This window comes from Salvelinus sp. IW2-2015, linkage group LG24 (genome assembly GCF_002910315.2).
Source record: "Salvelinus sp. IW2-2015 linkage group LG24, ASM291031v2, whole genome shotgun sequence".
Taxonomy (NCBI): Eukaryota; Metazoa; Chordata; class Actinopteri; order Salmoniformes; family Salmonidae; genus Salvelinus; species Salvelinus sp. IW2-2015.
The window spans coordinates 2,695,899-2,722,397 of NC_036864.1; the positions used below are offsets into that span (position 1 = coordinate 2,695,899).

The 26,499-nt window shown below is 44.9% G+C and overlaps 2 protein-coding genes across 5 annotated transcripts; one reads left to right on the forward strand and one right to left on the reverse strand.

Annotated features, from left to right (window-relative positions):
* The first annotated feature begins 623 nt into the window (after positions 1-623).
* LOC111951283 (transportin-3) lies at positions 624-17,225 on the forward strand. Of its 2 annotated transcripts, none has more exons than XR_011474013.1 (23): positions 624-887; positions 3,267-3,467; positions 3,808-3,881; positions 4,146-4,302; positions 4,822-4,965; positions 5,295-5,470; positions 5,665-5,803; positions 5,900-6,046; positions 6,250-6,357; positions 6,481-6,572; positions 6,718-6,857; positions 7,150-7,341; positions 9,427-9,518; positions 9,678-9,754; positions 9,917-9,977; positions 10,240-10,380; positions 12,126-12,242; positions 12,352-12,446; positions 12,673-12,829; positions 13,086-13,253; positions 13,376-13,680; positions 16,515-16,606; positions 16,756-16,994. XR_011474013.1 is itself a non-coding variant. In XM_023969336.2 (23 exons), the coding sequence occupies exons 1-22, from the start codon at positions 774-776 to the stop codon at positions 16,573-16,575; spliced, it is 2,766 nt and encodes a 921-aa protein (XP_023825104.1). In that variant the 5' UTR covers positions 624-773; the 3' UTR covers positions 16,576-16,606; positions 16,756-17,225. The 2 variants fall into 2 exon arrangements, 1 of the variants encoding a protein (XP_023825104.1); XM_023969336.2 differs by having other exon boundaries at positions 13,568-13,680; positions 16,756-17,225.
* A 918-nt stretch (positions 17,226-18,143) lies between these two features.
* Positions 18,144-26,195, reverse strand: LOC111951284 (interferon regulatory factor 5). 3 transcript variants are annotated; one of them, XM_023969339.2, is made up of 10 exons: positions 26,106-26,195; positions 24,118-24,159; positions 23,611-23,844; positions 21,377-21,563; positions 21,140-21,165; positions 21,000-21,027; positions 20,395-20,874; positions 19,435-19,824; positions 18,893-19,014; positions 18,144-18,791 (listed from the first exon to the last, which is right to left on the reverse strand). In XM_023969339.2, exons 3-10 carry the CDS (start codon positions 23,785-23,787, stop codon positions 18,621-18,623), a joined length of 1,581 nt encoding a protein of 526 aa, XP_023825107.1. In that variant the 5' UTR covers positions 23,788-23,844; positions 24,118-24,159; positions 26,106-26,195; the 3' UTR covers positions 18,144-18,620. The 3 variants fall into 3 exon arrangements, with proteins under 3 accessions (XP_023825107.1, XP_023825109.1, XP_023825108.1); XM_023969341.2 differs by having other exon boundaries at positions 24,118-24,162; positions 26,106-26,158; XM_023969340.2 differs by lacking the exon at positions 24,118-24,159.
* Between the last annotated feature and the right edge of the window lie 304 nt (positions 26,196-26,499).

The following is a 26,499-nucleotide window of genomic DNA, read 5'->3' on the forward strand; positions in this document are numbered from 1 at the left end:
ATTAGGTAGTTGTTGGGGAATTGTTAGATTACTTGTTAGATATTACTGCACTGTTGGAACTAGAAGCACAAGCATTTTTCTACACTCGCATTAACATCTGCTAACCGTGTGTATGTGACCAATAACATTTGATTTGATTTGATGTATCTGGTTCATTGCTGTAAGTAGTTTTCAACCTTTTTTGGTTACTATAACCACGTTTCACTCAGTCTGAACGGAAGTACCCCCCTCACGTCCATCTGATAGTTAAGAAAATGTTATTATGCATATTCCCAAACACCTCCTGTGGATAGACCAGGTAGGTACTCCTAGCACAGATTAATAGGTATTTTTGGTACAGGTACCCCAGTTTGAGAACAACTGTTGTAAATCATGCGCTTTGCTGATATCTAGTGGTCTTTCAGTGAATATTGGGGTTCTCTTACAAAAAAAAATTTACATACCGCCTAGCTACATAGTTATACATTGCAACCATGAATTCAATTACATTGATATGGTGTTTCTCGTTTTTACTACTTGTTTTACAATAACAGTAAAAGAGACCCATTGTGTCCCTCGAATATGTGAAGTATAGCTTTTAGTTCCTGTATCTGTATTTCTAGACGGGGGCGTTTGTCGGTGACACACACGGGGAACCTGTGTGCGATTGAGATGGCGGTCGGAACAGCGAGCACAACTAACGAATAAATATTACCCCGTCTGAACATAAACYKTGGAACTTGTAGCGCCTTCGCATTTACCCTAAACTGTAACCCGGAACGTAGCATAGCGCTATGGAGAAACCGACAGTCGCGCTTGTGTATCAAGCTGTTCAGGCTCTTTATCATGATCCGGACCCCGCCGGCAAAGAGCGAGCCTCTGTGTGGCTGGGGGAGCTACAGAGATCGGTAAGTAAACTTGAGAGATGGGGGGGACTTGGAATGGGCCTAGAACAAGACATGGCTAGGCAGGTCGTGTGAGGCCGAAAACAAAACATTGCATCAGAATGCGTAATACCGTGGTGATATAAAACCATCTGATTTGTGTATGCTAACCCAACAACGAATGAATGAGCATAGATTCACACGCTAGCTAGCAACAAACTGCATAGCATTAGCCAGTTAGCTTAGTTAAGCTATTTCGTTAGATAACTAACTAGTTAGCATTAGCCACACAGTTCCCCTTTCTACTACTAGCCCSCTAGTAACTGTCAAATGGAAACGGGGATAAATCTATGGGGGATTTCTCGGTGCAACGAAGATAATGAAGGCAAACAGTAGGTAGCTTTTCTCGCGTGTAGTCAAACAATCCATGGTGTTTGAAAATGCTAGCTAGTTAGCCACACACCAAGTTAACATCCAGTTATTGCTAGCTAGTTGTTTAGTTAACCCTAGCCAACTACAGTAGCTGTCTTTACATAATTAGTAGCTCGCGCTAATGACAGCAACGTTAGCCGGTCATAGCACAGGAAGAGCGCGAGGCGAGGGTGGCTACCATGATAGCGTCCAATACTTGCTAGGAAACTTGCTGTTCTAGCCACATATGGCTAAATTGCTAAGTAGAGGGGCGTGTTGTCTCGCTAGATAACGTTAGCGCGTTAACGATATTGCCATGTAGGCTTTTGCTTTGAGTTAGTCAGCGAACGTTAACTTGGCTAGTTACACTAACAACTTCCATTTATGTTGATACTGTTGGGTAAATGGTATGTGCCACTTAGTTGTTTGCTGCTGGTTAACGTTAGCCGTTTTATTATTTCCGCATCTGTTTGTTTTTTTTCCTCCCATGGTGCTGCATCGTTCTGGTTTCCGCATATTCATTGGTTACTGCCTTGACTCCTGCAGGAAATGCAATCATTGTCTGTCATCGGACAATCAGTGATTGAAATACGGCCCACCTACATGTTGCTGCTACGTATTCCTACCAACTTTAATTTATKACTGTAATAATTTATATAATAATGGCCTTCCCGCAGGTTGCATTGAGGGTAACTTGATTCAAAAACGCAATTTCCCCCCACTATCATGAAGTTCCCACAGAAAGGCCCCACAAAGTCAAATATTGATTCCCTATGAAAAAAATGCAATGTTGCTTAACACGTTTTTAAACACGTTAGACTGTGACACCAGCAACCTCCTGAGTTTGCTGGCACATGGGGATCTGAACGGTCTAATTTGGGAGAGCAGGAGCCATCTGAGTGATGAGTACTGTATGTGGTCTGTGCTGTCAGCAGCTTTTTCACCCAGGCTGCCAGGACATACTGGACACTGGGGACAAATGGGGAAGGGGCTTGGCTATTAAACTTTACTATATAAATTCTCATACACATTTTTACCAGGTTATACTTTACAGTCCTTATACCATACTCCAGAATGTCTAACAGCAGACCAACTGTTGGTTAAGGCAACAAGCCCTMTATGAAGGCAGCTAGCTAAAGACACCTGATAGGAAGGATATCAGATTTGGCCTACTGTATTTGTAAATAGGCCTACTCCTTTTGGGTCTTTGCGWGAATAGGGTTTAGAAATATTTTGAGTAGGCTGGGATGCAGAACTGAGAATGTAAGCATAGTGATCCATTTACTAGGATGGGCATTTAAAAACATTTYGACTGTTCGAGTACTCACAATTTTTTTCTGAGTTCTCGAATGGGGGGAAAAAATATATAAAAAATACAATGTTCATATTTTTCTTGTAGGCCTATGCCAACAGTGTGCAACAATGCCTAATTTATCATAACCATAACAGATAACAAATCCTAATTGCTAAATTGCCCCATATATATTGTCCATTTATAGCAAGTTACAAACAATGAGGTGGGGGTTTGTTTTATTTTGGAATAAGCTTTGATTTTCATATTTGCCACTGTAGCAGTTATTACAAAAAGGAATGTTATAAAATATTTTATTACCAGTCCTGCAAGCAGCAATGTGTGTCCTTTCCACCCTGTTTAGTCAGTTGATTGTTCCTGGGTATCCTTTACAGACCATTTAGCTGTGTAGGCCTGTGTGTGTAAAACTGGCGGGTTTACCAGTATCCCGTTTTTTTGACTTACTTGTTTCGGTAACCTTCAAATCAAATTTATTTGTCACATACACATGGTTAGCAGATGTTAATGCGAGTGTAGCGAAATGCTTGTGCTKCTAGTTCAGACCATGCAGTAATATAACCTAACAATTTCACAACAACTACCTTATACACACAAGTGTAAAGGAATGAGTACGAATAATGTACTGTCTGAATAAAGTTAATGGTGGCGCTAACTTTGCTCCCCGTCTCCCCTCCCCGCAGATGTATGCGTGGGAGATGGCAGACCAGCTCCTCCAGCTGAAACAGGACGTGGAATCTTGTTACTTTGCCGCCCAGACCATGAAGATGAAGATCCAGATGTCGTTCTTTGAGCTCCCCCCAGAGACCCATATCGCMCTCCGAGACTCCCTGCTCTCACACATACAGAGCCTCAAAGACCTCTCCCCCATCATCGTCACCCAGGTAATGGCAGCCTCGCCCTCAATGTAACTTGGAGTAATGCACTTCCCATCAAATTATTGTCCACCCTGTCACAGTGACCACTGAAACTCCAGGATGACTTGGATTTCTGTCTGCMGACTTCATGCGCCTAGAATGCTCTCAAGGAATGTCCCACTGAACATCTAAATGTCCCAAAGGATTAACAATGCACAATAGAAATCTAGCATTTACCCCAATGTACCACTACAGAGGAGTAGCTGTGGTACAATTTAACAAGTACAATATTATGTGGCATTAAGATACTCTAATCCTTACAAGTTCTTCCTGGTTGCTTGTCTCATTTCTCTTGTCCCRTTCTCAGCTCGCTCTGGCCATTGCAGACCTCGCCCTACAGATGGCCTCCTGGAAGGGCTGTGTCCACACCCTCATTGAAAAGTAAGACCCCTCCCATTAGCACTCAACCACCCATCTCGGATCACCGCTGTGGATAACAGAATGCAAGATTTACAGGATATTAGACCACTGTAGGTGGTTCTATAAAGTTGAATGCTATTGAAAATAGTTAATGTTGGTATGTTTGAGGTGACATTAAGCTTAAAATACATCTCCTTCATGCTCATTTTCTCATAACCGACTGCTGCCGTCTCTCCTCCACTCTCCTTGCCCCTCTTTCTCTCTTTGTCTCTCTTTTTTTTTCAGGTATAGCAATGACGTCAGCTCCATGACGTTTCTGATAGAGATCCTTACAGTGCTCCCCGAGGAGGTCCACAGCCGCTCCCTACGCATCGGAGCCAATCGCAGGACAGAGATCATCGAGGACCTGGCCTATTACTCCAGTACTGTGGTCACCCTACTGGTGAGAGTTCTATCCATTCCTCTTYCTCTTGCCAACACTCTCACATACTAGCCTATTTTACCCACCTGATTAAGCTGGTCTAAACTAGAGCACCCGCCACCACTCCCCCTTACTGGATAAGCAGACCTCCCRTGGGTTCATCATCTCAATTTAAAACCCTGGGGTGTACAGCCTCATTATCACAATGCTTTTCAACTACTACCACTACCTTAGAGGGACAAACTGAACCACTCACTTTGTAGTATATCTTTCTCTGCAGAATGTCCAAGGTTGACTGTAGATGTTAAGTGTAAGAATGTAGGAGTTGTCCTCCCAAAACGAACAGAAAAGAAACAGAACTATACTGTTTGTTGAGGGTTACTTCAATCAACAATTTGCCTGGAGTCAATATTGATTACACCTGTCGTGACTGTTTTGTTGGGTGAACTTCCTTGTGCATTTGGCTTTGAACACAGCATTGTGGTTTTGATAAGGATCTGTGTTAGCGCGTGTGTGTGTGTGTTGTCACTCTGTCTACAGGTGACGTGTGTGGAGAAGTCTGGCAGCAATGAGAAAATGCTGATCAAGGTGTTCCGCTGTCTGGGCAGCTGGTTCAACCTGGGAGTCCTGGACAGCAACTTCATGGCCAACAACCAGCTTCTCATGGTCCTTTTCCAAGTGCTGGTATGTCTGTGTCTCGGTCTCTTTCTCTCCCTCTTTGTCTKGCTTTCTCTCGCTTTCTCTCATCGCATTTTGGAATCACAAATTAACAGTGCTAGTGACACACTCCCAAAAAACAAACAACTTTTAGAATACTCCCAAAGTCTCAACATTGTAGCGGCATTTGTTCCTAACCCTTATTTATGCAACAACCATGGGGGGGCAGGGCAATAATTTATGCCGGTTTAGAATGCCAGTCGCTTGTATGCACAGTGCATGGTTTATAGTTTTCAGCCGGAACATCTCTTTGATGTACTGTTCTCTTTTTTTTTTTGTCTGTCTTTGTTTGGCAGCAGAGAGACGAGACSTCCACTAACCTGCACGAGGCCGCGTCTGACTGCGTGTGTTCAGCGCTGTACGCCATCGAGAACGTGGACACGCACATGCCCCTGGCCCTGCAGCTCTTCCAGGGCGTCCTCACGCTGGAGACAGCCTACCACATGGCCGTGGCACGGGAGGACCTCGACAAGTACAAACACGCTACTYCCCTTTTCATACGTACACCAAGATCACCTATCCAATCACCACACCCCTTCCTGCCCCAAACCTATCCCTCTCCATTGCTCTTGAWGTTGAGCTCTTCTGTCTCTTCTCGGCTGTCCTCTGTGTGGAAGAAAAGACTAACTTTTATCCACAACTCTCTCCTTCTCCTTTTGTTCTCAGAGTGTTGAATTACTGTAGGATCTTCACTGAGTTGTGTGAGACGTTTCTRGAGACGACAGTCAGGAGTCCAGGCCAGGGCATGGGAGACCTGCGGACACTTGAGCTACTGCTCATCTGTGCAGGACACCCTCAATATGAGGTACACAACACATGACACACACACACGCTCGCGCGCACACACTCTGTTGCTTTGGGTGGATTTCAAGTGTGTGCGTTCTCTTCTGGTTCATCTCAGGTCGTGGAGATCTCCTTTAACTTCTGGTATCGTCTGGGAGAGAACCTGTATAAGACCAACGACCCTGCCCTCCACGGCATCTTCAGACCCTATATCCAGAGACTGCTGCACGGCCTGGCCCGCCACTGCCAACTAGACCCCGACCACGTAAGGACCACCCGCCACATGACAAGGAGTCCTTAACCAATTCCAGTGATGCCAAGCATACTCCCCAATACTCTGCTTATGTCGTATCTGATTGTAGAATCCCTTAACCATGTGCACGTATTACGAAGTAGTTCAGTACATCATTTAGCTTTGGTAGTATAGTATCATTCACTCACGGTGTCCACTTTTGTGTTGATCCACAGGAGGGCATCCCAGAAGACACTGATGACTTTGGGGAGTTCAGGATGAGGGTGTCTGATCTTGTGAAGGATGTCATTTTCCTTGTGGGCTCCATGGAATGTTTCTCCCAGGTAGCTACCTTTTTGGAAATTACAAGTTCAAATGACGTCATTAAGATGACAAACTACCGACTTCCTTCTCTCTTTTTTTATTTATTTTCTCTCTCTCTCCCTTCCTCCCTCTTGCTCTCTCAGTTGTACTCCACTCTAAAAGAAGGGAACCCTCCCTGGGAGGTGACCGAGGCTGTTCTCTTCATCATGGCCGCCATCGCCAAGAGTGTAGACCCGTGAGTGTCCTCTTCGTTCTGTTAATGAGCAATAATGTGCGGCGACTAAATCGCTTCCCGTGTAGAATGTGTACAGCTACTTGTTGATTTGTATATCCTTCCACCAAGGTGTTTGTGTAACATGCTAATGCTTTCCCCCTGTCAGTGAGAACAACCCCACTCTGACAGAGGTGTTGGAGCAGGTGGTGCTGCTGCCAGAGACTGTCCATATCGCCGTGCGCTACACCAGCATTGAGCTGGTGGGGGAGATGAGCGAAGTCGTTGACCGCAACCCGCGGTTCCTAGGTAGGTTCAGTCGTCACGTTACGGTCAATATCTTAGCTCGGGTCCTGAGTGATTTTGAGTTCGTCGATTTTAGAGGTTCATCTTCATGTGCCCCTCGTTTTGAGCACATCTCYATTTCCTTGTCATTTTTCTTTYGTTATTTTTCCRTTCCTTGTTCCTTCCTGTGTCAAATGCCTGTCGCTCTGTTTTGTTATGTCCCTGCTGTGTTACGAATGCGCGCCTCTGTCTGTGCGCCTCTGTCGGCTGTATACTCTGGATGTGTGCATGACCTTAGCCCCGCTCTATGTCTCAGACCCCGTGCTGAACTACCTGATGAAGGGCCTGAGGGAGAAGACCCTGGCTTCCGTGGCGGCCAAGGCCATCCATAACATCTGCTCTGTGTGTCGGGACCATATGGCCCAGCACTTCCAGGGCCTGCTGGACATCGCGCGTGCCCTCGACTCCTTCGCCCTGACGACCGAAGCCGCCGTAGGCCTCCTCAAAGGTAACCTTATGCCACCCTTATTTTTTTACATCATTTGTATGGTGTAGATAGAAGCCACAATCTGTCAGTGTAATTGTCTGTATTTTCAATCCCCCACTTTTTTTTTGTATGTATATTTTCCCCTAACCCTACCACCCCTCCCCTAATTGTAGTAAACTAATGGAAAACAATACTTAGGCTTCTACTTCCAGCTTATACATACTGTTAACCTTTTACGGACACAATATATTTTACATGACTTATCTTTTGTTTGTTTTTTAGTCCCATCCTTCAGCTACCCTCAACCCCTCCCWTCTATCTCTGAAGATCATCCCGTTTTGATATCTAGTTGCCATATATACAYTTACATACAGTACCAGTCAAAAGTTTGGACACCTACTCATTCAAGGGTTTTTATTTTTACTRTTTTCTACATTGTAGAATAATAGTGAAGACATCAAAACTATGAAATATTTGTTCTGTCTTTTCTGGTGGATTAAACTGAAATTGAAACCAGCTTTCTATGTCTTGTTTTAAAAAATATCCGAAAGTGTKAAGTTGAATTCTGAATGAAGATAAAAAAGGTCATTCTTGAACACTGGGTGAGCCATTCTTACTAATCTGCTAGAGAACCAGTTCGGATATAAGTATAGATTTTGTATGCCTTAAGTGAGAGGTCCAATGCTTTAATATTTAGTCATTTCTGCCTTCCTAATTCGTATTTATTTATATAAATAGGCCCGTTCCAAATGAAGTGGAATAATAAAAAAAAGTAATTGAGTGTAGGTAGGGCCACGAGTAAAAAGGTAAATTGGGATATGAYTAAATAATKAATCGGGTGTTTTTATATATATTTTTTCTCCTCAAATAGACAGGTGTTGTCCTTTCCATGGTAGCAAGATCTTCTCTAATTTGGGTAACTTTCTATTGTAGTGAGAGAATTTATTTCTTTTGGGATATGAATACAGAGTATTTCCACTTCACCGTYGGACCATTTTATTGGTAAAATACACACTAATGTTAAAGTTGTATTTAATGTTTTTAMTATGGTGCATTTAATCCAGCGAGGYTCGAAAAAGGATCAAAAATCGAWTAAAATTGTATTTGTTACATGCGCCGAATAAAACAGGTGTGAAATGCTTACTTACAAGCCCTTATCAAACAATGTAGTTTAAGAAAAAATATCAATATAACAAATGAATTAAGGAGCATCAATAAAATAACWGTAATGATACTATATATACAGGGGGTTCCGGTACAGAGTCAATGTGCAGGGGCACCGGTTAGTCGAGGTCAAATGTAGGTAGAGGTAAAGTGACACTGCAGGGATYGAGTAGCAGCCGTGTAAAGATGGGGTGGGGAAAATGCAAATAGTCTGGGTAGCCATTTGATTAGATGTTAAGGAGTCTTATGGCTTGGGGGTAGAAGCCTTTTTGACCTAGACGTGGCGCTCCGGTACCTCTTATCGTGCGGTAGCAGAGAGAACAGTCTATGACTAGGGTGGCTGGAGCCCATGKCAATTTTTTAGGGCCTTCCTCTGACACTGTCTGGTATAGAGGTCCTGGATGGCAGGAAGCTTGGCCCCAGTGATGTACCCTCTGTAGTGCCTTGTGGTTGGAGGTTGTGCAGGTGATGCAACCAGTCAGGGTGCTCTCTGGTGCAGCTGTATAACTTTTTGAGGACCCATGCCAAATCTTTTCAGTCTCCTGAGGGGTAAAATGGGTTTTTGTGCCCTCTTCACAACTGTCTTGGTTATTTTTGGACCAAGATAGTTTGTTTGTGATGTGGACGCCAAGAAACTTGGAAGCTCTCAACCTGCTCCACTACAGCCCCATCGACGAGAATTGCCGATTTTAAAAACATGAATCGTCAGCGTACCATGACACCTTTCTGCTCCRCTCCTTCTCTATTCTGTCTCTCACTTTCAATCTCTTGTTTTATGAATGTGTCTCAATTGCTGKTCCATATCTGTCAGCAATTTGTTCATTCTGAACTGTGGCTCGACGTTCCGTTTGTCTTTTTGTTTGATTGCCTACTGAGGTTGATTTGTATTAAACAGCGGTGTTGCTCTGTCACCGTGGTAACGCTGGTTGTTTTACCTTGCAGGTACAGCCCTGGTCCTGGCTCGCCTGCCCCTGGAGAAGATCGCCGAGTGTTTGAGTGACCTGTGTGCTGTGCAGGTCATGGCCCTCAAAAAGGTGTGTGGTGTTCTGCCGTTTGGTTGTTGGTTGTGTGTATGAGGTACCTTAGTAGAATTGTGTAACACTATTGTAGTGTTGCACAATTCTACGAACAGTTTTGTGGATTGGGTATTTGTGTGATACCAACAGGTTTGCTTATTTGTCTCTTATCTTCAGCTTCTCTCTCAGGACCCCGGGAATGGGAAAGCTGCTGACCCCACTGTCTGGCTGGACAGACTAGCAGTCATCTTCCGGTACGCTCAACCCATTTATAACACATTATACTATATATATCCTGGTTGCACAGGTCATGACCTGTCTTATGTAGCTATACAGATATGATGATTTGGGTTGGTTGTTTAATATTTTAAGCAGAAATGTTCAACTTAATGTTTTTTTTTTTTTTTTTTCCCCAGACACACAAACCCCATCGTAGAGAATGGACAGACACACCCATGTCAGAAAGTTATCCAGGAGGTAAGCAACTGTCAGTTTTTTCACCCTCTAGATTTTTATATCAATTTTTGTTGTTGTATTTGGACAAAGCTACCATTGCATACGACCCTGCTTTGTTCAACCCATTAATTGGACGATGTTTTAACGGGGCTCAAATAGGGCAATTTTGGTGCTCCTCTCACCTGCAGATTTTAACTTCAACTTTGGTCCATGATTGAGTACAGTCATTCCCAGCAGCTTCTCAGGGTAAATCTATATTGGGCGTTTCCTTGGTTCTCTGTAGATCTGGCCGGTCCTATCAGAGACTCTGAACACACACCAGGCTGATAACCGCATCGTGGAACGCTGCTGTCGCTGCCTGCGGTTTGCTGTGCGCTGYGTGGGCAAGGGCTCTGCCTCTCTACTACAGCCACTCGTCACACAGGTGCGTGTCCCTGTGTTTGKTTCACGATACGCCCCATATACAGATGGATAAGTCTTGGATGGCGTCTGTTATTTGTGTATACAAAATCCTTTGCCACCGGGTGCTTGTTGAGCCCAGGGCAGCTGGTGACTGTCAGTTTGGCTGATTGTACAGTATAGGGTTGCAACTTTTCCAAACTCCTGGGTTGAAGGATTCCCTGGTTTTCTGATTATTCTCTCTTGAAWCTAGATTTCTGGGAATTTGTGAAGTTACTGGAATTTTTTACTCTAGTATAGGTCCTTAATATAATGTGTGCGTTTCAGATGGTCAGCGGAACTTAACATTAACGCTTGTCTGCTTGCCTGGGGAAAGTAAAAAAAAAAAAACAAAAAAACACACAAATCACTATCAAACAATTAGGTTACTTCGATCATAATTTGATTACTGTCATCCGGATACGATGTTTTGCTCACTGTCCTCCCAATTTCTGCAGAGACAACGGAGTACTCTATAATTATTGTAGGCCTGCACTGACACGCAAAGTGGTGTTTCAATCATGCAGTCGCGAGGTGTGTTTTTGAGATCATAGCGAGCCGCGTTAGAACATTTGTTGATGATAATTGCTAGTGAGCTAATTGCCCAGTTATAGCAAATGTTTGGTCAGTAACAAGAATCCTGGTAAAGTAAAGGTGTCTGTCAGCTGTGTGCCAGTTTCCGGATTAGGGAGGGAGGGAGAGCGAGACGGAGAGGGACATTTGCGCAGCAGGWAAAATAATGATATGCAAAAGACAGACTCGATAACCAGCCAAACTATACAATGTTTTGAATTTCAATCTCGYTAGTTAACTATATTAACTATTAGCATGCCTTAAATGTCATGTCTGACATCCTAAAATAACTTTCCACCGGCAATTCGGTATAACCGCAAATGGCCAACGCGCATTTGATATGGGTGCGCAGTTGATGAAACCAATACTGCGTACTCCAGTTGTAAAACCGTCTCGCGCTCAAAATTGTCTAGGATTCTCCTCTGTTCAATAGTAACAACTATTCTTAGAATAGCCTAATTGACAAGTAACTCCTATSCTGTCAAGATCTCCCCTGAACACTAAATAATTTAACCTTACAAATAGATAAACTTCTAAATGTTCTACCTCGCCCACCTTAACCATTTAATCCCTGGTTCATTGAATGAGGGAATTATTTTATAAAGACAAAGTATTTGATTGTAATGTTGCAGAGTGGCCAACCCTCATCCAGGAGAACTACTGGGTGTGCAGGATTTTGCTCCTTCCCTGTTCGAACACACCACATTGCTCAACAGGTCCTWGATAAGCTGACTGGTGTGTTTGAGCAGGGTTGGATCAAAATCCCGCACACCCAGTAGTTCTCCAGATGGAGGGTTGACGGACCATGTGTTTTATCCAGTAACTTATCAGTCCAGTATTTTTTACTTTGTGGGGGATGCTCAAGGCCCAACCGTAGGAGATATAATACATGGGATCAGAGACCAGCAGCATTCCATTGTCAACACCAGTGATTTACAATGAATGTTATTTTGTGAAGTGGTTCCTTGCATTATACAACAATTTTCAGGAAACTTTTTGGCCCTGGTGTTATTTTTTTGTGTGGAGGGGGGAGGGGGGGGACTGAGACTGAGCTTTTGGACAGGTAAAAATTCAGTCACAAAAGTTTGTGTCAAGCCCTGGTCAGTGTGTATCAGGTGTAAAAATGTGTGTATCAGGTGTAAAGATGTTGTGTTTCAGATGGTCAGTGTGTATCAGGTGTATCCCCACTCCTGCTTCCTGTATCTGGGCAGCATCCTGGTGGATGAGTACGGTATGGAGGAGGGCTGCAGACAAGGTCTACTGGACATGCTACAGGTAGGGGACGCACACCACTTTCATAGGTACTCATAGTTCACTAGAGTGGCAGTGGAACTCTGGTTGTTATTGGTTTTGACCTGACTTTGTCCCTTCTCTCTACCCGTAGGCTCTTTGTATGCCCACCTTCCAGCTATTGGAGCAGACCAACGGCCTCCGTAACCACCCAGACACAGTAGATGACCTCTTCAGACTCGCCACCAGGTATRATCAACTGGAACACAGTTCAAACTGTTGCTCCTCTCCCTCGAAATAATAAGTTCACTTACTTTCAATGGGTCTTGTCTGAGTGGCAGGAATGAAACCTAACCATTGCTGGGGACCTGACATAGGCGTACTTGTTTTACAGCGTTCAGGTTATAAAGAAGATTCTCTCTCTCTCTGACATGTCTGTCTTCCCGTCTGTCTCTCTCGCKTCTTCTCTCTGCAGGTTTGTCCAGCGTAGTCCCGTCACCCTGCTCAGCAGTGGCATCATCGTCCACATCATCCAGTGTGCCATCGCGGCCACCACACTGGACCACCGGGACGCCAACTGCAGCGTCATGAAGTTTGTCAGAGACCTCATCCACACGGGCGTCAGCAACGACGTGAGTCAGCCCAACAGTCAATCTATTTCAAGTCAGTTTGTTTGACGTCTCGTGTTGCATAATGCACAGAATCCCTGATCTACAAATATATTTGTATCCCAAATTATTCCTTATGTCATCAAGATTAGCAAATCTGTGCCTCGCCTTGCTCAAACTGGTCCCCTCAAACATGGGGATTCACTGTTTGACGATCAATCAAGTCTCCTCTGAATAACAACAGTCAGTCAGATTGTCATGTTTTTCCCCCCCATTTCAGCACGAGGATGACTTTGAGCTGCGGAAGCAGCTAATAGGCCAGGCCATGGGGCAGCACGGGCAGCAGTTGGTCACCCAGCTCATGCACACATGCTGCTTCTGCCTGCCGCCTTACACACTCCCCGATGTGGCTGAGGTGCTCTGGGAGATCATGGTGTTCGACAGGCCGGTGAGTCTCTCACACGTACATTACCTCACACACACACACACACACTTAGCTCTTTCGGTTCTGACAGTACTTGTACAATACATATGCAGTTGAATGTACACATACACTGGTGTCTTCAACAGGTGCTCGCTGTCATACCACAAGATGGCGATAAGAGAACATCTTTCAACAGGGACCACAATTCATATTCACACACTCTTCCAATGACATTGGCATGACAGCACTTTCACTCGTGAGATAAGTGTTGTAGTGCTTCAATTGCATTGCGTCCTGATGTGCGTTTGATGTTTAAACGTTGCGGATATGTTTTCTAGACGTTCTGCCGCTGGCTGGAGAATGCGCTGAAGGGGCTTCCTAAAGAGACGTCAGGCGGGGCGGTGACCGTCACACACAAACAGCTCACAGACTTCCACAAGCAGGTCACCAGGTGAGCATATCACAACCACGCTCCTTCCATTCTTCTCAAATGTAATCAGATGCATTCCTTCCTGCCAGAAATGATCTAACTAGCCACATGTTGTCCTCATAGGTTCAGGAGTTATGTCAGGTGAAACTCTGCATAGTAGTTTCCTCCCTGTCAGCTGTCGATGTTCTGACTCTGGGAAGAGCTCATGTGTCACTGGGCGTGCTCAAACAAGCTGCTCCAGTGGAACGCTGGGAAACCGGAGTAGGGAAACCTCATGGATTCCCTGCCACAAGTTCAAGCTCGCCTAGAAGCGTCCCTGCTCCAGTTGTCCAGCGCTCCTCCCTCCCACGCAGTGTCTCTGAGGGAATGGGTGCTTCAGATAGATGACAGCTAAAATCTGATTTGTCACATTAGCCATATACAACAGGTGTAGACCTTACACTGAAATGCTTACTTATGACCCCTAACCGACAGTGCGGTTTCAAAAAATACGGATACGAATAAGAGATCAAAGTAACAAGTAATTAAAGAGGAGCAGTAAAAAAAATAACAATATATACAGKGGGGGTGCCGGTACAATGTGCGGGGGCACCGGTTAGTTGAGGTAGTATGTACATGTAGGTAGAGTTAGAGTGACTATGCATAGATGACAACAGAGAGTGGCAGTGGAGARGGGAGGGCAATGTGAATAGTCTGGGTAGCCATTTGACTAGATGTTCAGGAGGCTTATGGCTTGTGGGTAGAAGCTGTTCAGAAGCATCTTGGACCTTGACTTGGTGCTCCAGTACCGCTTGCCGTGTGGTAGCAGAGGGAACAGTCTATGACTAGGGTGGCTGGAGTCTTTGACAATTTTCAGGGCCTTCCTCTGACACCGCCTGGTATAGAGGTCCTGGATGGCAGGAAGCTTGGCCCCAGTGATGTACTGGGCCGTTCGCACTACCCTCTGTAGTGCMTTGCGGTCGGAGACCGAGCAGTTGCCATACCAGGCAGTGATGCAACCAGTCAGGATGGTGCAGCTGTAGAAACTTTTGAAGATCTGAAGACCCATGCCAAATCTTTTCAGTCTCCTGAGGGGGAATAGGTTTTGTTGTGCTCGCTTCACGGCTGTCATGGTGTGCTTGAACCATGTTAGTTTGTTGGTGACGTGAACACCAAGCAACCTGCTCCACTGCAGCCCTGTCGATGAGAATGGGGGCGTGCTCGGTCCTCTTTTTCCTGTAGTCCACAATCATCTCCTTTGTCTTGATCAAGTTGAGGGAGAGGTTGTCCTGGCACTACACGGCCAGGTCTCTGACCACCTCCCTGTAGGCTGTCTCGTTATTGTCGGTGATCAGGCCTACCACTGTTGTCATCGGTACATTTAATGATGGTGTTGGAGTCGTGCCTGGCCGTGCAGTCAAGAGTGAACAGGAGTACAGGAGTACAGGAGGGGACTGAGCACGCACCCCTGAGGGTTCCTTGTGTTGAGGATCAGCGTGGCGGATTTGTTGTTACCTACCCTTACCACCTGGGGTGGCCCGTCAGGCAGTCCAGGATCCAGTTGCAGAGGGAGGTGTTTAGTCCCAGGGTCCTTAGCTTATTGATGAGCTTGGAGGACACTATGGTGTTGATCGCTGAGCTGTAGTCAATGAATAGCATTCTCACATAGGTGTTCCTTTTTGTCCAGGTGGGAAAGGGCAGTGTGGAGTGCAATAGACTGCATCATCTGTGGATCTGTTGGGGCGGTATGCAAATTGGAGTTGGTCTAGGGTTTCTGGGATGATGGTGTTGATGGTGTTGATGTGAGCCATGACCAGCCTTTCAAAGCACTTCATGGGTACAGACGTGAGTGCTACGGGTCGGTAGTCATTTAGGCAGGTTACCTTAGTGTTCTTGGGCACAGGCACTATGGTGGTCTGCTTAAAACATGTTGGTATTATAGACTCGGACAGGGAGATGTTGAAAATGTAATTGAAGACACTTGCTAGTTGGTCAGCGCATGCTCGCAGTACACGTCCTGGTAATCCGCCTGGCCCTGCGAATGTTTACCTGTCTAAAGGTGATCAGTCTTCCGGAACAGCTGGTGCTCTCATGCATATTTCAGTGTTATTTGCCTCGATGCGAGCATAGAAGTAGTTTAGCTCGTCCAGTAGGCTGTGCGTCCCTTTTGTAGTCTGTAATGGTTTGCAGGCCCTGCCACATCCGACGAGCGTCAGAGCCGGTGCAGTACGACCCGATCTTAGTCCTGTATTGATGCTTTGCCTGTTTGATGGTTCGTCGGAGGGCATAGCGGGATTTCTTATAAGCTTCCGGTTTAGAGTCCCGCTCCTTGAAAGCGGCATCTCTAGCCTTTAGCTCAGTGCGGATGTTGCCTGTAATCTATGGTTTCTGGTTGGGGTATGTATGTACGGTCACTGAGGACGACGTCATCGATGCACTTATTGAAGCCAATGACATGTGGTGTACTACTCAATGCCATTGGAGGAATCCCGGAACATATTCCAGTTTGTGCTAGCAAAACAGTCCTGYAGCTGAGCATCTGCTTCATCTGACCACTCTTTTATTGATATACCGGTAGTCACTGGTGCTTCCTGCTTTAATTTGGCTTGTAAGCAGGAATCCGATAGTATTTCTGAGGGAGCACCTTGAGTTCACAGTAGGAGACTTGTGAGACAAACTGCAGGCTAGACATGGGTTCATTTCAGTTCAGATTAATATAAAGTGACCTTGAATAAATGGSAAGCCTGAATGTGTTCAATGACCTTTCTTTTCCGATTTCATTTGAAATAACCTTTACCATGTAAATGCACCACATTAATAACGTTGCCCTTTCTCTCCCTGCCACCCCCTCTTTCTCCATCTGTCCATCTCTCCAGTGCGGAGGAGTGTAAGCAGGTGTGCTGGGCTATCCGGGAGTTCACTAGATTGTTCCGATAGCCACGCCCAAAGAGCTCTGCCAGAACACCAGGTACGGCATCAACCCAGAAACCCAAACAGCCCCCACACTGGGATCTGCAGACTCCTCTCGCTCCATGTCTTTAGATGGTTAAAAAAAAAAAATCTGATCTGATTTACATTGGTAGTGTCAGTAAGATCGCCATTGTTTTTCTTCCTCAGGTTAAATATTTTGGCGAACATTCAGAGGTGACGGCAAAGAGGCTGAAGACCGCAGCAGACGAGAATCTAAAGGGATCTCCTACTGGACAGAAGATGGGCGGGACTTGGCACTGTGGAAAGCCAATCAAGACGCATCGCAAGGATTGGAGTGACAGGGTGAACCCGTAAATGAAACGCGCCTTCGACTTTGGCCGTGTGAGAAGAGACGCCCCCTTTCCGCTCCCCTGCCTCACTGTCGCCACAGTAACAGGTGGCATGAGGGTTGAAAGGGGGCGGGGCAGGAGGGCATGTCCAAGGAGGAACGAGAATTCACCGACTCAAAGAAATGGAATGGGATTAGTTCTGGATCCATCTTCAAAAAGAACAAGAGAAGGGAAGGAAAAAACAAAGAAAAAAAAAACAAAGGATGTGCCTGGTTGCAAATCATAATGCATCAAAAAAAGACTTGTACGTTTTTAAATTGAGAAATGATTTATTTTCATGGATGTGTCTTTAGAACTTTAACATGGTCTTGCTGTCGGTGCCATATAGAAAAAGAAATAGCAAACCCACGATGCCCTTCACAAATTGGTCACCACTGCCTTGTGGAGGAATTTAGGAAATGGTTGAAGGGAATGCTGGGAGATTTGGCGTCACCTTTGACCTTTTTAAACGTGTTGGCTGGAGTTTTACTGTTCTCTATTGCCAGGGAAGGAGAGTTGTGACCGGTCGAGTGGGACTCTGGCAAATAGTATATATTCTTTTTTTTTTTTTTTTGTGTTCCACCTCTGGCATCGTCCATTCTTGGGGAGGCAGACACCGTCATGTTGTGAACAACAATAAAAACGRCAGTGAGGAACAAACGTGCCCTTGTCTGTGTATCATGTTTTAGAGTTTAGACATTTGTTCATCCCAGACCCACAACCYCACTCATTCTCTGGCAGAAACCAGTTAGCCAAGGTGTTCTTTGTTGCAGAGCCACTGCTGTCCGTCAGACACAYTACACACTTTGGTAGTATGCTATAGGTGTTGTTCTACTTAGATAAATATYCAGAGACATTTCCACACATGCTAACAAGCCCCTACTTTTCGATCAATAACATTCAGKGGCTGCATGTTGAACTCCATATAGCTGATGTCACTCACCACCCTTCCAAGGGTAATTTGCTCACAGGTTCACCCTCATTGCCAAGTCCACAATACAACCCGGTCTGTGTTCAAGTCAAACAGGTTCCCTTCCAGCTGTAAAGTGAACATGGAGGTAGGTGTTTCACTGTTCTGGAACACCTCCCCCCCCTCCCTAGAATCTGAGGGTGAAGTAACAATACCGGTGGGTGCTTTCACCCATTCACCAAAGCACCTTCACAGCAAAAAGTACAAAATTGTCCTGTCATGGAATAAATTACCACTTTGCTGATTAATGTAGTAGTTTATTCATTTATTTAAAAAACATTCCAATACTTTTTACATTGCATGTATGGCTTAAGTCCCATTTTTGGCACCCGTGTCCATTCAGTTACAGGGTTCTAGTACAGTAGCAGGTGTCTGCAAAAGAAAATGGATAGAAATTAAAGTGACAATTGAGTAATACCTGCCACCATTAGAAAAAAAATACTGCAATGGTATTTATTGAAATTCAAAAAAATAATATAAGGGACCAAAAAAAGAGGATACAGCAGTCTGGGTTTTGATGATGTACAAGTAGTTCTGCCTAAGATCCAGTTAAGATTAATTACATACAGGGCTCTAGGCATCTACCATAGGCTCAGGGTTGAAAGAAGGCTAATATCCCCACACACAAAACGTTGAATAAGGTTATTAATCCAAGTGCAGTGTGCTATTAATAGTCCATGAGCAGTCGAGGCCTTGATCCAGGACAAGCCCTGTTAGGATCCCAGGCCGTGCTGACTCTGGAGAAGCCTCTGGAGCTCCTTGAACTGCTCCACCGTCTGGTCCTTCAGGTCTGGGTTGGAGATCTGCAGCCGGATGCTGTCTGTTGACCAGGACAGCTCTCCAGAAAACATCTCTGTTAGGATCCGCGCCACCACCGGGACCACCTGGACATGAAATGGATGGAGGAGAGGGTCCCTGTTAAGTCAATGTGATAATTTCGTGTGTACTGTATCTGATGGGTATGGGGTCAATTCGTTCTGCTCGCCTGCACAACGATGAGCTTCTTCTCCTTGGGTTTCCGTTGGTCTGGCCAGTCCTCCCCGAAGCAGAAGCAGAGCTCAAACGGGGGTGGGGTGGGAGTTTCACCCTTCTGGAACAGGATGAGCCCTGTTGTTGGTGTGCATGAGAGGGAGAAAGAGAATCTCCTGTAATGCGATAATCACTGTGTATGTGATATCTGTTCTACAGCTAATCCATTTGGATGCCTGGGCTGTGCAACAATAGCAGTACAAGCAATAAGTACTACTCAAGAGCTTACTCACAGAAAGGGCCTGTGACTGAAATATTCAGGGATCGACTGAAATATTCAAGGATCAACAAACTCAGACAGCCTCAAGTGAACTGAAAAATCATGACAATGGAGTCCAGCATTGTTATCTGACAGGATCATTTGGTGTTATGTGATTAATTGATCTCAATAAAAAWAAAAAAAGGTTTTTTGAGGRATCAGATGGGGATTCAAACACTATGAAACTGCTGCCTTAGATGACTAAAATACCAAGGAATAAAATGGATTGACTGACTCACCGTGCAGGAAGTTATTGAGGCTGAACACTTTGTACTTCCTCTCCCTCTCCATAGGGTTGGGAGGCCCCTGCTCGTCAACGCCCGGCCCAGACCAATACACCTTGCACTGACACAACCTGATAGCGTATATATCCTGCTCCCAGATCTCCAGGATCAGGCCTCGATCCATCACATCCAGCAGGTGCTCTGTGTAGAACCGCTGCTTCTCATTCTGGATGTCGGCCGAGCCAGGGAAGAGAACTTGGTTGAGGTTGACAGGGCCGAACAGGTCCACCTGCTCCGGGGTGGGCTCCAAGTGGCCGTAGTACAGCCGGCAGCCCTGGGGGTTACTCACCGTCAGGGAGCCCATCTTGCGACCCCGGTACTGGAACTTCATGTCTAGGTCAGTCACTGAAACCAGAGTCAAAGAATGTAGTGTTGGAAGAATTGTAAGCACTTCAACAATAGTCAACATTTAATACAGCTCTTTCTAATCATGCCTAACAGTATKCTGACACCAAGTTATCATAAGACTGAAAAAGGGGTGTTTATCAATGAATAACACATTACCGCTTTAGCTACAAAAGGGTAAAACTCGATTTTGCCTATTCCAGTTAACTACAGAACCTGTCTTACCATCCCCCACACTTCCAGACAGCTGCCAGTGTGTTCCATTTGATGGGTGTGACAGACAGACAGCTATTCCAGACTACTACACTAATGCCTGATAGCCTATAATCCATCGAATGAGTCAATTGGAGGCAACTGTTTTGAGTGAATGTATTACAATGTTGGCATTGTGTTGCATGCAGCAATACCAAATAAAGTTGACGCCCTGTTTTTATGGTAGGGGAATTACAATGAATATTTTTTGGGGATAACATGCAAGGAACTACTGCAGAAGTGCCTGACTGCCAAAGTAAAGCCATAGTACATAAAGCAGTATTCTTCTCAACACAGCATAGGTGCTACTCCACTCACATGGCAAGCTGTTCAGCAGGTCATATTTGTAGGGTGGCACCGCCTGCCCTTCTTCCTGGTTCTGGACTCCCGACATGGCCTCCATTGGGGCGGCATCTGGGTTAGGGGCAACCAGAGCCACAGATGCAGCAGAAGGAACCATGGTGGCCATCTCAGTGACCATAGGAGGCTGCATGCTCCCTCCACCCATCCCCAGGCCGTTGGAGTGTTCTGCGGGTCCATGGTGCACAAAGACCCCATGTTCCAACTTCACCACCAATGGAACGTGGGCAGAAAACTCTGGGGGAGCCATGGTTGGCTGAGGGAGATCCGTTGCCATGGTATTGCCCCCGTTGGGATTGGCGTACATGTTGGGACTGGGGTACATAGGGGCGTGGTGGGATGTGCCATATCTGTCATTGAGGGGGGAGCTAAAGGGAAGGTCTATCCTATGTGAGGTAGGGAATGCCTGATAAATGCGTGGGTCACTAATTCTGGGGTCTGGGAGAGACAAGAGGACAAACACAAACACATTAGACCTTGCATAATGTCAATAGTGACACATTTCAAAAGGTTTTCTGCCTAATTCACAGAGGGCTCAGTAGCAAAGGTGTATTGACACTTACCAATGGAGAGATCAACAATATTCGGCATCTGAAAACAAAGACAAGATTGAATGTTTATGTWACAAAGCTGATATATGGGTATTGTTCTCAGATTGCTCTGAGATAATGGAAAAGTAATTGTCTACTTTTCTACACCTTACCTCCTCCTCATCTTCATCAACTGTGTCTGAAACCAAATCAAAAGGAATATGCCATCAACATGGAGGAGAAAATCTCATTAAATTTCACAAAACATGAATATCTGAGATTATTTGACGTTCAGTTCAACAAAGTTATTCTAAAGAACTAATTTAAATTTGAAGACAGACAATCAGATAAGACTTGCAAAGCTGCCAATGAGCCTGCATGCTTATGCACGTGTGCGCACGCACTCTTACCTCCATTGCAGGGCTGGTCACAGACCTCGTAGTTCTTGTAGGGCTGGGCGGGTGTCTCCTTGGTGCCGTCGTATTTCAGTTTGAACTCCCGGCTCTTGTTGAGGGCACAGCGCAGGTTAGCCTTCCACTTGGCAGGGTCCGGCTCATCCAGACCCTGCTGGTACTTCCCTGTCTCCAGAGCCCAGGCCTGGGGGAAGAGATGGGGAGGCAAGGAAGAGAAGGAAGTTACATTTTAAATGAATTAGAGAAGGAGTCACATCTGGATGGAATCAAATGGGTGAGGGTTAAATTAACTTAAAATCAATTAGTCACAACTAGGGTGCATTCAGAAAGTATTCAGACCATTTGACTTTTCCAAATTTTGTTACATTACAGCCTTAAATCGTTTTTTCCCCCCTCATCAATACACTAGAAACTGAAGCAGAAATATCACATTTACATAAGTATTCAGACCCTATACTCGAATAATTTGTTGAGGCACCTTTGGCAGCGACTACAGCCTCAAGTCTTCTTAGGTATGACACTACAAGCTTGGCACACCTGTACTTGGGGAGTTTCTCCCATTTTTCTCTGCAGATCCTCTCAAGCTCCATCAGGTTGGATGGTGAGCGTCGCTTCCCAGCCATTTTCAGGTCTCTCCAGAGGTGTTCGATCGGGTTCAAGTCCGGGCTCTGGCTGGGCCACTCAAGGACATACATAGACTTGTCCCGAAGCCACTCCTGCGTTGTCTTGGCTGTGTGCTTAGGTTCATTGTCCTGTTGGAAGGTGAACCTTTGCCTCAGTCTGAGGTGCTGAGTGCTTTGGAGAAGGTTTCATCAAAAGATCTCTCTGTACTTTGCTCTGTTCATCTTTCCCTGAATCCTGACTAGTCTCCCAGTCCCTGCCGCTGAAAAACATCCCCACAGCATGATGCCGCCACCATGCTTCACCATAGGGATWGTGCCAGTTTTCCTCCAGATGTGACACTTGGCATTCAGGTCAAAGAGTTCAAACTTGTTTCTCATGGTCTGAGAGTCCTTTAGGTGTCTTTTGGTAAACTCCAAGCGGGCTGTCATGTGCCTTTTACTGAGGAGTGACTTTCGTCTGGCCACTCTACCATAAAGGCCTGATTGGTGGAGTTCTGCAGAGATTGTTGTCGTCCAGGAAGGTTCTCCCATTTCCACAAAGGAACTCTGGAGCTCTGTCAGAGTGATAATCGGGTTCTTGGTCACCGCTCTAACTAAGGCCCTTCTCCCCTGATTGCTCAGTTTGGCCGGGCGGACAGCTCTAGGAAGAGTCTTGGTGGTTGCAAACGTCTTCCATTTAAGAATCATGGAGGCCAATGTAGTCTTGGGGACCTTCAATGCTGCAGACATTTTTTGATACCCTTGCCTAGATCTGAGCCTCGGCACAACCCTGTCTCGGCGCTCTACAGACAATTCCTTTGACCTCATGGCTTGGTTTTTGCTCTGGCATGCAGTGTCAACTGTGGGACCTTATATAGACAGGCGTGTGGCTTTCCAAATCATGTCCAATCAATTGAATTTACCACAGGTGGACTCCAACCAAGTTGTAGAAACATCTCAAGGATTATCAATGGAAACAGGATGCACCTGAGCTCAATTTAAAGTCTCATAGCAAAGGGTCTGAATACTTATGTAAATAAGGTATTTTTTTTATTTTTAATACATTTGCAAAAATATTTACGGTTKCGCTTTGTCATTATGGGATACTGGTGTAGATTGATGGGGCAAAAAAGTAATTTAATAATTTTTAGAATAAAGCTGTAATGTAATAAAATGTGCAAAAAGTCAAGGGGTCTGAATACTTTCAGAATGCACTGTAAATGGAGAACAGGGTAATGACTAATGAGGAAATGACTCGTCAAAAGAGGCAGAGAGTAGGCTATTGCCGCTGTTAGTGCAGTGGATATCATGTGGACATCCTTACACACGAGGTCAAAAAACCCAGAGGTTTGACACTAAGAGATTCAGTGGAAATGAAACTAAGGCTATTTCAGTTCACTAAAACAGTTGATACATTTATCGCTGAATGGGATAAGGAAGTGTGTGGGTGACATAGTAACTGAGTACCTTAGAAATACTCTTGAAATGTGCTACTTACTAGAAAAAGTTGATCTACGTATTCAAAGTAAGCAGAACTTTGATCTAACTACATTGTGATATCAGAATGACGACAGAGTTGAAGTACCCAGATCTGTCATGCCATTCTCAACATGAACCCCCCCCTCTCACCTTGAAGATGGTGTTCTCTTCCTCAGAGGTGGGCAGGTGTCTTGTGGCGTGCCTCCAGGGGATCTGGAAGATCCGGTGGTCCGGGCTGAGCCACTGCAAGCCGGGGTACCTCCCGCTGTTCACCTGGGCTAACAGCCAGGGCTTCAGGCGGATCCTCCGAGGCTGCACACTCATCATGGGGCAGGGCACCACGCAGGGAGGAGAAAGGGGCTTCAGAGGGGGTGAGTGAAGGGGCTGGAAAGGTGAAGAGAAAAGTAATGGTTAAGATGGGTGATTGGGCACTGGGGGTAGGGGAGAGAGTGGGCACTGAGGGATTGTCTTGAAGCGTGATACGATAGTAATGGTTCAGATGGGTGATGAGGCAATGGGGGTAGGGGAACGTGGGGGAGGGTTGAAAGAGAAGATACTCCCTACCATCTGCAGGAAGAAGGCTGGGGAAAATAGAGAGGATGGGTGGGGAAAAGAGAGGTATGAAGGTGGAGAGAGTAGTCAACAAGTCAGATTTACCGTTTTTATTTATGATGGCAACAGGCCTGATTAGGAAATGATCTGCTGGGAAACAAAAAGTGTTCCGTGGTTGAAGAATACAAAAAACAAAAACAGAACAAAAACACTTAAGGCAATAAAAAACAACATCATAGAGTTGGGTGAATTAACATACACAACATGCAACAGTTGTAGGCTATTCCTTAATCCTTTACTCCATTTCATGACAGTCCCAAATTTGCTTTTGTCATCCTAAAATGATGGATTTGATACTAGGACAACAAGCCTAGGCCCCCCGGGCACAGATGCAGAGTCCACTGTCACACAATGAGATCACAGAGGATCATATGAACAACAGAGGTATACAGGTAACTCCTTTACAGCCAAAGACCAACTTCTGTCTCAAGCARCACATCAGAGTCAAATATAAGGCCAACTTGTATTTGCCGCTGGATGCGCGGAGACAAACTAATGCATCTAGATAGAATATGTCCTCTTCCCGAGGCTGCCACAAATGTCCTTCTGAGCCCTTGTACCAACACACACACACACACACGTGTGAGTTGAAAAGGGCAAGGTAACTTTAATGAGTATGCAACACAGAACAACAACTGGGTGCAGAGGCGTCATGGCCATAGGGGGCAAAGGGGCATGTGTTTATTTTTGGCATTAACTAGTCCAGATAGGTTTGCCTTTTTTCAACCTCATAACTAGTAGCTACCAATAAGTTATTTCAGGCTTTCAATCAAGTTAGAGTAACTAGCTTGTCTTTCTCTTAGCTGGCATGCCTGCCGGCAAGGTTGTTAGACTTTCGAAAAGCAAGCAATTACTAAATAAGACTCACATTCCTTTGAATCTTTCATACAGATTGTTGCAGAAATCCAGAGAAGCATATTTCTTAAAATAAATAAAAACACCAGGGGGACACAGGCAGCTCAAAATACTGTATATGCTTTTTATTTTTTACATARAATTAAGAATAATGATTATGGCTCTAGATTGCAGGTAAAGGCTGTTTCAGGTATTTGAAAAATGCTAAGTTGTCCAACTTGCGGACAAGGGGGGAGGAGAGAGAGCGAGAGAGAGGACTAGCCCCCCTCATTCTTCAAGTTTTGTCAAGTTGGTTGTTGATCATTGCTAGACAATCATTTTGAAGTCTAGACATAGATTTTCAAGCCGATTTAAGTCAAAACGGTAACTAAGTCTCTCGGAAAAACATTCAATGTTGTCTTGATAAGCAACTCCAGTGCATATTTGGCTTTGTGTTTTAGGTTATTGTGATGCTGAAAGGTGCATTTGTCTCTCAGTGTTTGTTGGAGAGCAGACTGAACCAGGTTTTCTAGGATTTTGCCTGTACTTAGCTCTATTCCATGTCTTTTTATCCTAAAAAACACTCCCTTGTCCTTGCTGATGACAAGCATACCCATACATAATGCAGCCACCACCATGCTTGAAAATATGAAGAGTGGTACTCAGTGATGTGTTGTATTTGCCCCAAACATAACACTTTCAATACATAGCTTTTTAGTGCAGTGTTATTTTAGTGCTTTATTGCAAACAGGATGCATATTTTGGATTACTTTTATTATGTACAAGCTTCCTTTTCACACTGTCATTTAGGTTAGTATTGTGGAGTAACTACAATGTTGGTGGGGACATGGTGTGCTTTAAAATAGGGACTTCCCAATAGTTTTAAGAACTTAACAATAATTGCGCAAGTCTGAATTACATTGTCTAAACTATATAGATACATTTTTTTTTATTTAAACATATTAAAACAGTAATAGCTTCACTAGGTTTCATTCAGGGTGTGCAGAAGACAGGTTGATAAACATTTTTTTTTATACATAAACCGACAACAAAAGTTGAAAATAGGCCGCCTGCCTGACACTGACATGATCATGTAAACAATCTTCAAAAAATAAAAGATTTGTAATCGGTCTGAAAAAAATCTCAATAGGCTACTATAGTTGTTTTAGGAAACAAGTACAACTTTAAGCGGCACCCACCTTTTAACGATAGGTCTTCTCCACAAAATGATTTCGCTCCCTTGTATCGAAGAGTTCAAGAACGCTGACTGTAGTGATCCCTCCTTCCACAAACAGAAACAGGCCAGGCAGAGTATGCGCGCCGCCACAGGTAAGCTTTTTACTTGGTAGTCTAACTGACAAAAACCTTGCCCAACACCGTCACAAGTTCAAGGAGTGTGTGGGAGAATGACAGTCAGAAAGTCCAAGGCTTATTCAGAAGACTTTCCACAAACAGYGGCCAAACATGATTTGACTTTAAACATGAACAAACGTGGTGCGCGTGTGTTTGCTGAACCTGCCTAGATACCACCCTTCCGGTTGACAGACAGAAGTAATATGCAAACATTGTTTCATTTTCGATAGGCTACATTTT

Excerpts from the sequence above, each read along its gene's own strand:
- LOC111951284 (XM_023969340.2), bottom strand. The coding sequence starts at position 23,787 with ATGATGAGTGTGCAGCCTCGGAGGATCCGCCTGAAGCCCTGGCTGTTA. Across the intron at positions 20,875-20,999 it reads TATTGTTGATCTCTCCATTG|ACCCCAGAATTAGTGACCCA; the intron begins GTAAGTGTCAAT and ends TGTCTCTCCCAG. Across the intron at positions 18,792-18,892 it reads AGAAGCTCATCGTTGTGCAG|GTGGTCCCGGTGGTGGCGCG; the intron begins GCGAGCAGAACG and ends TTTCATGTCCAG.